This window comes from Mytilus edulis, chromosome 14 (assembly GCF_963676685.1).
Source record: "Mytilus edulis chromosome 14, xbMytEdul2.2, whole genome shotgun sequence".
Taxonomy (NCBI): Eukaryota; Metazoa; Mollusca; class Bivalvia; order Mytilida; family Mytilidae; genus Mytilus; species Mytilus edulis.
In genome coordinates this window covers 27181010-27198244 of record NC_092357.1, presented here as the reverse complement: position 1 = coordinate 27198244, position 17235 = coordinate 27181010, and the positions used below count along the sequence as shown (strand labels likewise).

Here is a 17235-nt window from a genome sequence, read left to right as displayed (position 1 = left end):
ACAAGTATTCTGTAAGGCACACATCTTGAAAGTTAGCCTTATGACAATGTATTAAAATAAATAAACAAACACCTATGTGTGTTAATTCAATTGTTTAGAAACCGGAATCCAAAAATATATGAAAAGGAGAGTAAATTTTATATCCATTTCCGTGTAATGACCAATAACCCACTGTTGATATATAACACTATTATTATCTTGGATGCTAAACAGTTTTGTCAGATAATAACACTAACATTCAATGACTAGCCATGCAATTAGTAGTAAAATCTGTTCAAGAACAGTATCTTATCTTTTCAGAGGTTTGGTTCTTTAGTTGTTATTCTTATCATTAGCGTAAGGAAATATTTGTGAAATGGAAGATGAAAAGCTAAATCTGTTAAGCTCATTTTCTATTCGTATGTAATGAGTTCAGGCTAGAGCGTCAGGTGTGAATCAGTGTTTGGAACTCTTTGTTGATCTCTATTTTTAATTTTAAGTGTTTGATGTTTACCTTTTGATTTGCAATTGACGTAATTAGTTATATAAAAAGAAGTAGAGACCGAGTAGAGCCAAAACTAACCAAATTCTTTTGTAATTCTATTCTGATCTTAATACTGTGTATTTTTTTTTTATTTGTCTTTTTGTGCTCTTTTTTTTTGTACATATCTGTCTGTTTTCATTACAATAAGATAACACAATGACCTTTTAAACCGAATTTTTATATATTTATTTCAAAATAAATCTAAGAAGCGAAAAGACCTTCAATTTGGCTTTGAGAAAATAACTTTCTGTCTTATAGTTGAATTGTAAAGATGACTTTCATTAAATAATATGTATTTTACATTTATAATGACTGTCTTCATATCTGCAAAGAGATAAAATTATGTTATTGAAACAAAACCCGTCATTGGGCTGTTCAAAGATCACAGATCCTCAAATATTGGGCAATATAATCAATTAATCATTCATTATTTATTAAACAAGATAATCAAATCAAATAATCAAAAACACAATCCTCATTCATCACATAATCATATAATGTCTTAAAGAATTGCCAAGAAATCAAATAATGAAATTTAAAAAAAATATAAATATAAGAAGGCTCACAAATTTCAGTCACAAAAACCTTGTTTAAAAATACATGATACAGGTTACATTTAATGTACTTTATAAAATAACAGAGTACATGTGGATTAAATATTGAATTATAAAGCAGACGAAAATATGTTATCACTTTAAATATTATAAAAAGAGATTAAAGCAAAGAAATTATTGTATAATCTTAAAAGCATTTGTTACTCTCGGGAGAGATCGGAGAACGGTATTTGTGGTACATTTCGTCGATTATTTATAGCTGATGAATTTGAAACATAATTTGTGCTGACTGAAATCATGTTTTCACTTAATCTAATTTAGGACAGTACTTGTACGAAATATAGAATACTAAGTCGGAATTTTCTTGTTGACGTCCCAATCCAACTATATAATGTCATTAAAAAAATAGACTTGAAAATCTTGCAATTTCATCATCTGACAATTGTTTATAGCGAAAGACAGAAAAAAAATAGTAGTTGTGAATCAATATTGTCAGAATTTTGTTGTAATACTAATGATGTCAGAAAACATATTAATATTATAACATGTTTATGAATACAATGGAAATGATAATTTTTTTGGTGAATGGAAATAAAATAATAATCTTATCAAATAGTTTTATTCGTAGAGTTGTTTTTGTTTTTGTTTCATCTTAGAGTTTACCGTTGCAGTCCAGAAAAAGGTGACGTCCTCGTGTTTCATGGAAGAAAGAGTTAAAATACCGTGACGTCCAAAATGACTGCACAGACATATATTGATAAGAACCGATTGATAACACAGGGCTTATATTTCCTGTTATGATTTCCTTGGTAGAGGGTTGCTGCTCCCAAGAAAGTTATTATACCAAGAGTTCCAAATCGTGAAGTTGAAATCACCCCTTCATATTATTTTTTTTGGTTGATCGTTTCACCGATGATATCGGATATGTTCCTGATGTCGTAACTAAAATCCCGTTCCCTTTTCACGAATGTGATCTGTCGATTTAGACTATTTACCAGGTTTGTAATGATATGAAAGACCTGACAGGATCTGCTTACCTTTACGAGCACCTTTTTTTGGTGGGGTCGTGTTGCTTCGTCTTTAGTTTCTATGTTAAGTCTTGTGTACTATTGTTTTCAATGTTGTGTTTTGAAGATTGATTGTTTTTCGTCGTTTTCGTTTTTTTTTGTTAAAGCCATTGCTGTTCGACTAATGAGTTTCAGCCTTTAGTGTGAAATTACTTATGTTTGTAGGTACTTCGGGATAAAGAAACCCATTCATGTTCGTGAATATTTATTTTGTCTTTAGCCGATGTTTGCGTACAGGTCTATAGGAAACTTGTCATTCGTTGAAATTTAAATTTCTTGGTTCAACTACATGTATACCCACGAAATTCACGACAATTTGTATCTGACAAATAATAATGTATCCACAGTAACACAAATTAAATATGTTACGGTTTCTTCATGTAAATCATTTGTAAATGGACACTTCACTGAAAGAAGTTTTGAACCTATTGAAGTTTTCATTGTATTCACCTTCCTCTTAAGTTGCATGCATGCTAAAGAACACTTCACTCAAATATTACTTGTAATGCTATATTAACTCTTCAGAAGAACCTGTAATCACCTCCGGTTGTTTGGTGAGATATGTGGTAATATTTCAATGTTGTGTTCTGAAGACTGATTTGTTTTCGTCATTTTCGTTTTTATTTGTTATAGTCATTATCGATCGACTTAAAAGTTTATTCCTGTAGATCATTCAGCCTTCATTAAGGAATCACTTTGTTCACCTTCCTCTAAAGTTGTAAGTTGACTAAATGAACACTTCACTCGAACATAACTTTTAAAGATCATGTCGCTCTTAAATATAACTTTTAAAGATGACGTTCAACTCAAATGTAACTTTTAATGATGTCGTTTTGAACCTAATGAGGTTTTCACTGTATTCATGTGCATTAAATGAGAATCTGTCATTTTCTCTTTTGATCGAAACATTTTGAAATTAAATATCAAAAACACTAATGGATTGGCAAAACTGTTCAATGGAGCAAATGTATACAACACATTATATATCAATCCGGCTTTGATATTGGCGTAAAACTGTAAATATGCACCAACATATATCGGCGTCCAACATAATATATAAACTGAAAAAGAAATTAAAAGAGAAGGTAAACTCCTTAAATAATTTGATTCTAGATAAGGTTGTCGTTTTTCATTGTAGATAATTTTACGAGGAAAATAAAAGCGAAAGGAAATGACTATCAAAATGTTAAGTACGCCTTTCAAGATGAATGATTTAATAATGCTTGATGACAGAAATATTTTGGTTTATTTTGTATTTATAAAATTTGCAAATAAACATATTATTTGTTAGCATATGGTTAAATGAGATAATTGCTTGTTTTTATTTGAACCAGAATCAGGAAAGAATCTTTTACGGTTTTAGATTGGATGGTACAGGTTTGGAATGCCGTTTAATCGAATACTGATCCCATTTGATTTAAAGAATACAAAAATTGTATTCAACTGAATTTTTAGTAAATGTTTGCTGCATGCCCAAATATATTATGTTAGTGTTATGTAATAGTATTTATGGAACGCTGTCATTTTAAGTAAACATGGACTGTTGCCACTGGTATGTAGTTTTTATAGTGTGAGAGAAATCAAATATGTAACATAACTTGAATGGGTAATGCATTTAGTGTTATTGACCTCTTCAACCACATAATTAGCATGTAGGGATTGTTAGCATATTCACTTGATGAAGTGATCAGTTCACCTGTGTAGACGGCATAATTTATATTACAAAATCAGAAATTGTACTTAATTGGATCTGGCATTCAGTAATTTGAATCATCCTTGTGTACAGTGTTAATTATTTCTTTATATTTGCATCTCTGTTTTTGTTTATTATTATGGAGTTTGTTAGGTTTTTTTTGTAGCGTTCTCGTTTGTAACTATTATCCTGATTATGTCTGTTTGCTTTATTTACGCTAAAATGTTGATAACATGGAATATTGTGAGAGAGTCATACACGTGACAAGGTTTAATTCATCATTTTCAACAAAAGGATTTAGCTGTACCAATTCAGGAATATTACAATTGTATTTGAGCATTTTGCCATTCAATAATGGAGTTTTCATTTTGAGTTTTAGTTCAGTACTTTGGTTATTTCACTTTTTGTTTTATCGATATCAAAAGATTGGACTAAACCCGTCATATGGACATTCGTCTTATGTTTGTCGATGTCTGTTGAATTCTATTAATGGTTTTGATTTTTGCATTTGGTATTTTCTGTCTGTCATTTTAAAATGAACATTTAAAATTGGTAGGTCCTAAAATTACATTACATCAATATCCAACCTGAGGTTTTCAATATATCACTTACCACATACTACAACTAATAGTAGCTTAATAGTCTTTATTTTTGCATTTGAAATCACTCTATCCTTAGGAATTATTTCATCTGTAGAAACTATAAAAATCAAAATATTTACTTAATTAGCCACCGAGTAATACACATTTTAAAACCATACATGTGTATCTTAATTACAAATAACTTGGCCGCCTAATCATTTGTTAATTGAAACACTTCAAATCATGAAACAAATTTTTAACTATTTGCACTGAAACAACATTACGATGATAAATCCGATGATTAGAGTTTATGTTGGATCAATTTCCAGCAAACACAAGTCATCTTTCAAATGGTATAGGCTCATGTACTTAGACTTTGTTTAAAGTTGCAATTTCTATCATGTTTATGGGTAAAAAACAGGACACTTTGATAAGAATTGTTGTTATATTTCAATCCCTACCACTGTCTTGGACAAACTTATAATATATTTATGTACCGATCATCAGAATGTCTACATAATTGTATAATAAAATATCAGTTGTGAGTTTCAGAATACAGCTTTTTACCGATCGTGCGCAAAACGGCTTCATATCGCGTAGAGTAACTGGTATTTAACAACATAAATCGATTAATTATACTGTTTTAAACAATTTGATAAATTTGGGTCAATTCAACGTATTTCAGATCATGTGTGTAAAACCATGATATGCAATTCGATGATTTGCTGAGCAGAGTAAAACGAAAGATGGGGACTTCGATAACATAATTTGATTTACTGACTTCGTCAAAGTTTGTGGATGAATAATATCGAATAATTTGCTTGTGATGGTAATACTTTTTTTCATTTAAAGAATGTTATACTATTACGTATGAAAGTAAATGTACTCTTTGTATCAACAAATTAGGATGACAAATCAATTAAAGATAACTTGTTACCTGCATCGCTTCTGTTTGCCGGAATAAATCCACACTTTTCCCGTTTACGGATTGTAATTATTATACCAGCATAACAAATGACGTTAATAATGACTGGAATTATTATCATAAGTGTGGTATCAATATAAAGCATTGCCTGAAAAATAAATGAAAATCCTTTAGATATATATGCCAAACATTTCAAATACGCTATATATACGTAAACGAATCTTAAAGATACATATAATTCAGCAATAGGTGAAAAGTTGCAGTTGCATCGCAACTACGGTAGCCTATAATTGCTTGTATCCACTTAATTTGAACTTTGGTGGATACATTTTCTTTAATGTGATTATACATAGTTTTTTTTATTATTCTTTCACATACATGCAAATAGACATTACATACTTTTTAATTCATTTCATGTCACTCTATTTTTTTGTTTTATGGTAAAGATTATAATTGCGTGTCTGGACCATACACGAATTCCAGTTTATTTCAAATATCCAGCCGAGGTATATCACGGAATAGTCTTTGTGAAAGTCAAAATTGTGTTAAGATCTTACTTAGGCAAAGGTTAAAAACAAATAAAAAATTGCATAAAGTAAAATAAAATAAGGTTTTCTTCTTTGCAAGAAGAAGCTTTCAACATTTGCAAGAAGTGGGAGAAGATTATGGGGTACTAACAAAATCATTTGTGAAACGCAATGACCTGCCTCAAAGTAACAACATAGTCAGTTCATAAAAGACAACAACTAACAGATTAATTGTATTTAAAACAACTCGATCACAAGCAGTTCTGTTTTCTCTTAAACTCACCTCTCTGTATGGAATAAAATGAACACAAAATGTTCTTTCCGTATTCCAGAACTCAGTGTGAACAACGTACTGCACAGCAAGAACCGATCCAGTAATCCAAGCTACTGATGCCAAACCAAATCGATACTTTTGTCCTTTAGAGGCTGCAGATAAAGGTCTTACAATAACGTATAGTCTATCTATAGACATTACAACTATCGCATATATAGATACATAGGCTGACCACTGTTAGAAAAATGCGTACACTATATAGCAGACATATTTATTCCAGGGAACTCCAAATTTGTTAAAAACCAACTCCGGGAAAACGTAAAAGAGTCCAAGACAGAGATCTACAAATACAAAATTGTTTCAATTAAAAAAATGTATGTCAAAAGCTTTACAGGGTAGATTAATTTTGACTATTGATTTCATGTTCCTCTAGAAGATAAACAGCTAGCATCATCATCCTTCTTTTTACAGTATATTTTAACAGTGTACAATGTCAATGATAGCGAATGACATAAATGACGTCTATAAACCAAATTAGTCAAGAATGTAGTTATTAATATTCTATGATGCGCATACGTTGTATATTTTCAATTCTAATGCAACAACGTTTGTAACGTTCATTTTGATTGGATAACGTCACTTTCTTACATGGTATGAATTGACAATTGATGCTATGGGACGTACGCGCAAGCGCAGACGGCTTATGACAGATTTTAAATACATGTTTTAACGTTGTTTTCTGTCAGTTTCATTAGAATGGAGATAACATTATTGTATTTTAAGCTCCGACGGCATCAATTTGGGATTTGATGGTCGCAAATACCCGTTTACTGTCTCCGCTAACGCGTCGCCAGTAAACTTAATTTGCGACCATCAAATCCCCAATTGATGCCGTCGGAGCTTAAAATACAATACAGTTATCTCCTAAGTTGAACTAGGTTTTAGAAACGGCGCATGCTCTTGAATCTGTCCTCTCTTTCACTTGCCATTTTAAAATTGGTAAGTGATGTGTGGTAATTTTCAGATGAGTACAGGTGTTTACAAACATATTGGTTCTGTTAATGGTATCATAGCTTGTTCTATAGTTTACACGCAACTTTCACCAATGTCACAGGTTAAAAAAGAGTTGAGAGCTCAAATTAATGTTTAGTTCCTCAATACTTTAAACACTTGCCAATGCTTTGTTGTCGTCAGTGTCTATTATAATTGGTTAACCCTGTGACCAGAAGGTTCCGTGCCGAAATATACTTTGCCCCCCCCCCCTTCCCCCAAACAAGTAGCTTTGAAATACCCAAGATTTATGCTAATGACCCAGACATGTTTATCTACAATGACATGTATACTTAATTACCTAAACCTGTCAATTAAAGGGAATGTTTGAATTGACTTTTTTTTCGAAAGCAACTGGATGTGACGTTTTATTATTTGGTGGTATTTCACTTCAAACGGTGAACTTTGGTTGACAATATTTTCATTTGATTTGTGTCATTGAAATCATACCCCTCTCTGTATTTTATTGACATTTAATTCGTCTTGACTTTTATGATATAATGTAGTTATTTGGGAAAATTAAATGGTTGTCCGAGTGTAATTTATGCTTTCAAATGTTGCATGATACAATATTATAATCACATTTTGTATCAGTAATAGTTGTAACTAGAATTCAAGCGATTAAAGCGATTATTGTTTATCAATGGGTACATTTTATAAATGATTTTAAACAAATATACTAATCATAAAAAACGGATCCTTAAGAACCGTATAAACTGCAAAAAGATCTAAAGCATTACTTATTGTTTGAATTAATCGATAACTGCAATACAGAATCAATATAAAGAAACTAAAAGACAAACAGTTCTTGACACGAAATACTGCTATTCATATAACAACATATAGCACATATAGCACAGGAACAACACCAGGAATCAATATATGGCCTCATGAATAAACAAAATGTAAAGCGTGTTTTTATAACAATGAAGAAATATAATTTTAAATATCCATACATTTTCTGAATTCTTATCCTAATATATTCGATTCCTCCGGAGTACGTGAGATCACACCCAGTTTTTAGTGGGGTTCGTGATGTGCAGTCTTTATTTTACAATTGTGTTTTGTGATTCTGGTTTTTGTTTTTGGTCGTTGTCAGTTTGTTTATAATGTATCCGTTTGTTCCTTCGTAGTCGTTTGACTCTTGTTTGTAACTAACAGAACGAATATTTTGTTTCAGGAATCAGTAGTTGACACTTTTAGAAGATTTAAAATGCATTATTTCTAATATAATATAGTTTATTATATTAAAAGAGAGGGAACACCAAATGAATATTCCGGTTCATATGCCGGACACGAACCGTCTTTTCTATAGCAATGAAGTTGAATGAACCAAATATAACGGAAAGGCAATCAGCAAGTTACAATGCACAACTAAAACAAACAAACTCACGACAAACCTCCGGGACCATATTTTGTGCAACATGTCTCACCCATCGACTGGAGATTTATGAGCTCATAAGGCATGTAGCACGCATTAATAGTTATACCTGATATTGCAAGGTTAGTAACAAAAAATCCCATCCTCGTCTTCTTCTTCCGTGAAAGTAACAACACGATAACAAGTGCATTGAATGCTATTATACCAAGGAAAATCACAAATGAAATCCATTTTAAAATCACCTACAACACAAAATAGAATTATAGTTTTTATCTATATAACCTTGCTATACACCTATTACATAGTTAATACACACATTATATACTTCATACCTTACGCTGTTTGTTATTTGAGGAATTGGTTTCTACAATTAAACTTAGTTAAGCGCCGCGGAATTAATTCTAACGGTTGGAATGTTGATTTATAGAGTTATTCATTGTTTGGACAAGTATTTGTTTAATGACCCATTTTCGACCTAGATGTTACGGTTTTTGTGTGTTATAAGTTTGACCATCAACACAATATAACTTAATTTGGATTCAAGTAGATGTACAGGCATGGATTCATATTTAACGAAAATGAATGTGTTCTAAAAGAATATAATTATTTAGTTCGGAATGTACAAAAAAAAGTAAAAAACACAGCTTAAACATGTCTAAACCCCCCAAAAAAATCTTGAGTTAAAAAATACCCACAATATTTATCAAGTTCTGGTTTGAAATAACTTTTTTTTTGGACGAGTTATAAATGAATTTAGTAATTTATTGTTGTCACGAAGTTAACAATATTATTTCTTTTGTCCAAAAAAAAAAACTCCTTATTACATTTGTTCAGCATAAACTCCTATAGGCAAAACAATGTATTATGTTGGCAAACATTTATTATAAATTCCGAAAAAATGACGATTGCATGTTATAAAAATAAATATCTAATAATGGTAAAAAAAATAAATAAAAGGCAAATCAACAGATCTTTAATAAAGGGAACAAAAGACATTATAAATACAGACTCAGTTTGTAATATTGTAACAATTTTTTTGTTAAAAGATGAATTAAAAACCCAACATTTACACTCATTTTGTGATAGAGTGTCTTTTGTTTAAAAGCAATAATCAGTCTTGTCAACAAATGTGTTGGAAGAAATTCAATATAAGTATTTAACATGCATCACTTAAAAGGAAGTTTGGTTGCGTTTCAACATTTTATAGAATTTGATTTCCCCTACGTCTCCATGCATACATGTTTGACGAATATCACATATGTTGATTGATTTTTATTAAAAATGTTTTATCATTGGTACTGATTGGCTAGAATTTGAAATTTAGAGTCGAAACAACACCACAAAAGCAGTTTGTGACATATTTTATTTTTTAAATCACAAGTCTTAAAATGTACATTACATGTATCTGGGTAAATCGGTTTATAATTTAATGAAACAAAAGCTATCAATCACTTTTAAATTGCAGAAAGTCAGTTCACATTTTTTGCCTCAATTGATATTTTTACAGGTTTGACAAATAATTATAATTTAGTGGTGCTTTCATTTTGGTAATTATTGTTTTCCGAGATCCGAAAAATGTTAACTTTAAAAACACATCATCACTAAATGACATAGTTCTGTTTCAAATCCCAATGTTTAAAAATGTCCCTTGTCTAGGTTATTCGGTTAATAATGCAATGCAACAGAAAGCAATCGATCACGTTTCGCATTAAAACAATCAGTTTCCTTCTTTTCAATGACATTAGGTCGTTCCATATGTGAAAAATATAAACTAACAGACAATCATATATGGCAAATTGAAATAGTTTTTGATTGATTGATGATTTCTTGAAGCTGAATCAATATCATGAGCTAAGATTCAAAAGATTCACCAATGCCACAATTAGTAAAACTCGAAGGAGTCCATTTCTTTTTTCAACCGTCTTAGTATTTTCTGCAGTTTCTGTTTTGCTTATCATTCCTAATTTCCATCTAGTTTAAATGGTGTTTGAAAAAAGATATTGATGCTCGTTAACTAACCTTATAATGCTCAGGTGTATTACTTGTTCCATTGTTGTGATTAACATTTGTCGTTGTATTGTTATAATATTCCATACTGGTATTTCTTCCTGTAAAACAAAGTTATGTTTTGGTTTTGTTTTGCTTCCTGATTAACGGCACAGCACAATGTATCACAAAGACCTGACAACGGGAACTACACGAATACCAACAATGATGATGCATTGTTAATCTTGCTGCTGTTTATTCATACGATTTACAAGTTTAAAGTTCAGACAGTGCTACTAATTGGTATAATTGACCTCTTTACAGTACAGGCGTGACACTTTCTGCAGTGTTTATGTAGACATTTATGAAAATACTTTTAAAAGAGGTTTCAGTACCAAAGTAAAAGCTTTCTTTGGTAAAAAAATGTTTGGTCAGGCTAATTCAGTTTGGATCTAACAATCAGGATCATTCATATTCACAGTCGGATTTTTTTTAAGATGGGTCCATTTCTCAATATGTTTAAGTGTCATAACTACCACTTTTCAAAGGAGTTTGCTTTTACTCTTTATTATACCCATATATTTTGTGTTTGGCGGCCATTATTGAAATTCTTTAAGATGGCTTCATAACCTTAAATATGTTTTAGCATCATGAATATCTCTATGCAAATTTGTATGCTTTTACTTTGAAGGGATACATCAAACCTATATATTGAACATAGCCTCTTGAAGTTCCGGCGGTTTTGAATTTTGGCGGCCATTATGTTTTTTTCCAGATGACTTCATATCCAAAAATGTTTACTATCATCATATTTAACAATGTGCAAAGTTTCATGCTTTTACCATAAAGTGATCAGTTGTGCCAAAATATTGACTTACATTTGTAGCTGCTGGACTATACATGCTACACGGCCATCATGTAGATAGACTAAAAGTATGGTAAATGGAAAAATAAAACATCTATGATATGGGTTCGAATCCCGGCGAAAGCAAATTTACAGATCTAACATTGTTGGATGATGTTTAGATGAGTTGTATATACATTATGTACACAGCCATGTATCATCATCATTACTGGTGATCCGATGGATAAATCTATTGTAGAGTTGTCACTTACTCAGACGTACTTATAAATATAATTGTTTTCTGTGACTGTATCTTGCATTAATTTGTAGGATCCTTTAATATAGATAATTGAGCTGATCTGTAACAATAACATCTCCATGCCTTATATATCATGTACTGTATTACGACTCTAGATTAAAACTGACGAGGAAAGGTAACACCCGCCCACCAAAGCTTTATTATTGTGAAGCCAAGGTGGTGGTGTGGTCTAGCGCACCGGATACAGTGCAGGCGATTTGGTGTCCCGATATCTCAGTAGCATGGGTTCGAATCCCACCGAGGGAAGAACACAAAATTTACAGATCTAACATTGTTGGGTTGATGTTTAGACGAGTTGTATATATATACACTTATATCTGATTTGGATGGATAGTTTGATAGCATAACACTGAACTATTATCTTCTGACTTAAATAGGGATTAGAAAACACTTCTGAGATTCATTTAAACGAATCCAAACCGGGTCCATTCAGGTTTAAGCCTCTTTTTTTTTTATAAAGAAAACATAACATATGAATTTGATTGAAATTCATAAACATTCAATAAACTTACAATACATTTGTTTGATTTCGTAAGATTTATTGGGAAACGCAGCCAGGAATGTTTAGCATGTTTAATGATGGTCTTGTATTTATCAACGACGTTGTTAGTGAATTTCAAATTTTCCGTTCTACTGTCCCTCTATTATTCATATTTGAGTTTTTAAAAAAATATTATCGCTCCGTTTAAAACCCTAAGGTGGATTTCTGCTGTTTTCTGCTCTTTTGTTTTGTTGTTGTCTCTTTGAGAAATTCTCTATTTCTATTCTCAATTTTATTATCCATTATGGAAAGGACCATTGAATGAATTCATTTACCTGTTTATAATACCTTGAATATGTCAAAATGCTCTTGATAACGTTAGCTGTATTTCACAACACCCTCGGAATCTTGAGCTCCTAATTTATTTTGTACCTTATATTTGTTTGGCCTGTTAATGTTTTTTTATTCGAGCGTCATTGGTAAGTATCTTATGATGGAACAGGAGTCTGGCGTACAAACATGCAATCCTGATATCTTTAATGAGTTAATTTATTAATAAGAAAAGACTAAACATACAATACCCTCAAGCATTGTTAATATTTGGAAGCAAAACATTTATTAAACATTATATTCAAATAATTATAAAACTGTATTTGCCAAAATGAATAAATCAAATTTGTTTCTGGTAATATTTCCAAGATTTAACAAATCAGTAGCAACGCCTACGATTTGTTTTTTTATACATCTGATAGTTTATCAAATGCATTTAAGTTGATATATTTGGATACAATTTCTAGCGTCATCTGCTTTAAAACAGATGTTATGGAAATAATTGCTATTTTCTTTTGTTACCTGCCATTTTTGCTAAAGTGATAAACGACTGCAAACAATAACGATAAAACATGATCCTTTTCTTATTTATTGCTGTCATATGAAGGAAACACCTTCGAGAGGAACATAACTTTGAAGTAAAATTGAAAGACATTGAATAAAACCCAATCACAAAACATTCTTTGATAAATGTAACAAACGTTAACAAGGGGAGTCTACAATTGCTTTGTCTTTGAAATGTTTAATCGCCAGTTCTTCCTTTTGGAGTATCATTTCGTCAAAATAGCATCAACAGTGATGAATGTTAACATGATAAATATTCAAATTCATTTGCAAACATTAAAAAAATATCTTACCTTGAGTACAATTAGACGTTATGATTGGTTTAATGTCGTCACGTGGGTTTGTATGGGGTTAGCATACTTCAAATGGAGTTCATGACCTCCGGTTTACTAATAATTGTAAGTCATCGGTTAATATTATTGTATATCAACAACACTTACGGTAAATCAAAATATTTTTGAGAACTATTTATTTTTAAAAAGTCATCGTAGATAGCAGAATCAAAGCCAGACGCGCGTTGTCCCTACAAAAGACTCATCGGTGAAAAAAAGAATCCACAAAAGTTTAAAAAAAAGCCAAATAAGGTACGAACAAGGACGAAGTTGAAGAGCATTTTAAACCAAAATTCCTAAGAGTTGTGCCAAACACATCTAATATTATCTATTCCTGAGGTAGACAAAACTTTTTTAGTACCGAATGTACCGCTGATACCGTCAAAGGAGAATTTTTGTTTATGGTACTTTTCAAGTATGCTGGTATTCTTAATTGGTACTTAAACATGGCGCACAATTCAAAACATTTAGAGAGCAAAACAAATAACTAAGTAATATAACACAGAGCGTTGAGAACAAAACAAATAAAAAAGTTTAAATACAACTCAGGCCGTGTTCACACAAAACGCCATGTACTGTAAACATGTTTACAATTAGTGTAATGCAATGCATACTGGTTTGACATTAAATTTGTTCACATCTAAACACCTTGTTTAATTATATGTAAATAAGATTTGTTCACACTTGTAAACTTTATTTCATTTAAATGTTCATTACGTAGAAAAGAAAGCATTTTTTTCGAAAAACTGTTCTGCTAGTTAGGGAACGACCATTTGACACCAAAAAGGGGCGATGGATTTTTCCTTGAAAAATATTCTTAAACCCAATTTGAAATAACAAAATATTCTGGTCATACAGATAAAAACAAAAATTCTCAATCTAGAGTTTCACCATCAATTATAGTATTAAATATTTAAGAACGCATTAGAAAACGTAGGCTGTATCAGCGTGTTTACAGACGAAGAAAAAGGATTGGTATGTTAAGGATCACTACATTTCTATTTTTTCTGTTTATTTCAAATGGAATTTCTTCGCCAAGGAGTATTTGGCAAAGGGAGAAGTTCATGTTTTTTATTTTAATTTCTGAAGGTATTTTAACGGATCAGAGAACAAAACAAAACAATGCAATTTACCTCCCACATTTTTTAGTAATGCATTTCTGAGTGAATTGTTGTTTGATTAAACACCAGTGGCAAATATTTCTGTGTACGTCCAGTCGATTCAGGAAGAACTTTTCAAATGAATTATGAGTTCGGCAATGGTGATGCTTTGAGTCTTGATAAGGGGTTAATAAAGCTAGTCAAGTTGTTTTATAACAATAACATATATCAAGTTTAGACAAATAATTTTGTAAAGAACTTTAATATCAATTCTATTCAAAAATTGTTTCTTCATTACATATACATGGTAAAATTAATGTTTTAAATGCCAAATTTTGTGTTCACTCAACCTACACAAATCCTATATTGACTATCGACTGCATGTAGACAAAACATGATTTAAACTACATAGTATACAAAAATTGAGTGTTATCAATGGGACCGTAATTGTGGTTAGTTTACGTGTGAGTTACACTAACACAACACCGAGTTTTGGTCAATGTGAACACGGCCTCAGCTTTAAACACATCCAAACATGTAAAAGCATCAAGTTTTATTCGCTTCGGTGTTGACACGAATATCAATAATATGGTAATTTTTATAAAATTCTTGTTTATAACACTTTTCATGAAAAAATGATCAATATACATGATATACTCAAATAATTCAAAGGAAAATAACTGTCATAAAACAACACATCACTAAGCATTTACGAGAAAATAGAATATAATACCTTATAAAATATCAAACCGTATATTCTTCAAAATTTAAAAACATAATATAAAATAAACAAACTGACCTGTTTGGATAAAATCAAGTCGTCATTCAAAGCGAGAGAAAAAAACACAAAACGACTATCTTGTGTTGTATTTTGAAATATGTTGCTTCTAGCACGCTAATGCGACTTCTATTATACTTGTGGCATCGAGTCAATATTGATCTATATAACTGACTGGAAAGAAAATGAAATCCATCTAAAAAACAAACCAAATACATTATTATTTCCCAAAGATCAATTTGTCACTCTTTTTTCCAATTAAATGTTACTCGTAACAATAGAAACAAAGCTTTTTGAGAATTATATAACATCAAATCATTGGTGTAACGTCACCTTATATCTTTTTATTGACTATAGTTTTATATTTCTTTTTCTAGATTTGCACGTTTTGTTCTGTAGAACTGTGCACTGGATTTAATCAAAACGGACTTTTAATTTAAATGTAGAATTGCTTTGGACGAAGAAGGATGTAAACTGTGAAATTGTTTGTTATCTTAATCAAACATAAAACCATTCATTGTCACATTGTATACTCGTTTGATTGGTTTTTCTTCCTGTTTTGTTAGTAGCACATAGTCACAATACTGTGTCAAACTTAAGATCACTGTCAAGTTGTAAAATCCCATGGAAGAACTGAATCTGGTTCTCTAGCTCTTTTTCAATTTCCTCTTTGGAGATAAAAGTCGTAATAAATTGTCCTTCGACAATTATTTTTATTTTTACTGTAATTCTCAGCGCCTAAACTAAAGAAAACATAAGGATATTTTGTTTTATCAGTATCAATATCTTGTAACAACTTAATTACTTTTACTAAATAGCATATGTAAATTTCCAACAATATATGGCTTCCATGAATTATTTCGATTATAATAAGACAAATACGGTCATTAAAAAACTGAAGTGAGAGTGGGTATGCTGTGTGTGTGTCTGTTTTCTTTTACTCCCCGTTATATAAAGCACAAGCATTGTAATGAGTCTATAGCTTGCATGGATTATTTCGTGAATAACTGCTAGAATCTTTTAATTCTCCTACCCAGCATTTGCCATTTTTAATTTACATGTTTTTCTCGTAAGCTACATGTACCGTCAAATCCAAAGTTGACATTAATTAACTAATGGAGCCGCCATATTGACCTGCTGAAATCAGTAAATATGCGAATAATAAAATACAATAGACAATTAAACAAATCCTACCTCAAAAATCAATTTAGAAACACTATTATACGAATTTGGATGGCTCACGTAACAGAAAACTTTCAACTCAAGCGTTTACATTTGTATGAAGTCATGTTTTGAAATGACTTAAATGCGCCAAAATCAGTAATAAAATTTCGCTGAATTTTGATTTATTTTGATTTTGTTAATTTTTCGAGATCTTGTGCATTACTTCTTTTATTATGCATTCGAATAAGAATACAAGTTATTTTTCTTTTTTAAATTGTAATTTTTAAACCAATAAATTCGGCAAAGGGTTTTCTTATAGTATAGATATATCGAGAATGTTATCACGGTGTTGTTTACAAAGCGAAAGAAGCAAGTCATATCAGAATATCCATTTTCGTACTTTTGATTTGAATAATATACATGCTGATTCAGTTTAACAATATGAAAAACGAATGTGTATTTTCATACTAAATCCGAACAATCCTGAATTGTTAAAATAATGTTTTGGAAACATGCAGTACACTTAAAACCAAAAGTCGAATTTAAATCCACATGATTTGACCTATTTGTTTATTTCAAGGCGATATCATAACCAAGAATATAAATCCCAGTTATCATACATACATCATTCGATATCTTTATTAGATTTACAAGTGTCAATGTAGTTCCGACAGATAACATGAATCCATCAATCCTATTAATAAGATTAAAGGAATAGAGCAATTAATTTCATACATTTCCATCGATAGATGAAAATGTATG

The 17235-nt window shown here is 30.9% G+C and overlaps 1 protein-coding gene across 1 annotated transcript; it reads right to left on the bottom strand.

Annotated features, from left to right (window-relative positions):
• Nucleotides 1-2196: 2196 nt before the first annotated feature.
• LOC139503763 (cardioacceleratory peptide receptor-like) lies at nucleotides 2197-15556 on the bottom strand. The gene is made up of 7 exons (XM_071293639.1): nucleotides 15331-15556; nucleotides 10595-10683; nucleotides 8685-8817; nucleotides 6154-6485; nucleotides 5356-5491; nucleotides 4450-4536; nucleotides 2197-3205 (listed from the first exon to the last, which is right to left on the bottom strand). The coding sequence occupies exons 4-7, from the start codon at nucleotides 6340-6342 to the stop codon at nucleotides 2964-2966; spliced, it is 654 nt and encodes a 217-aa protein (XP_071149740.1). The 5' UTR covers nucleotides 6343-6485; nucleotides 8685-8817; nucleotides 10595-10683; nucleotides 15331-15556; the 3' UTR covers nucleotides 2197-2963.
• Between the last annotated feature and the right edge of the window lie 1679 nt (nucleotides 15557-17235).

What these genes read in the sequence shown, in the direction of transcription:
- LOC139503763 (XM_071293639.1), bottom strand. Translation starts at nt 6,342, where the DNA reads ATGTCTATAGATAGACTATACGTTATTGTAAGACCTTTATCTGCAGCC. An exon ending in ATTTTATTCCATACAGAGAG is followed by an intron (nt 5,492 to 6,153) that starts GTGAGTTTAAGA and finishes TTTATTTTTCAG; the next exon opens with GCAATGCTTTATATTGATAC. An exon ending in GGCAAACAGAAGCGATGCAG is followed by an intron (nt 4,537 to 5,355) that starts GTAACAAGTTAT and finishes TGATTTTTATAG; the next exon opens with TTTCTACAGATGAAATAATT.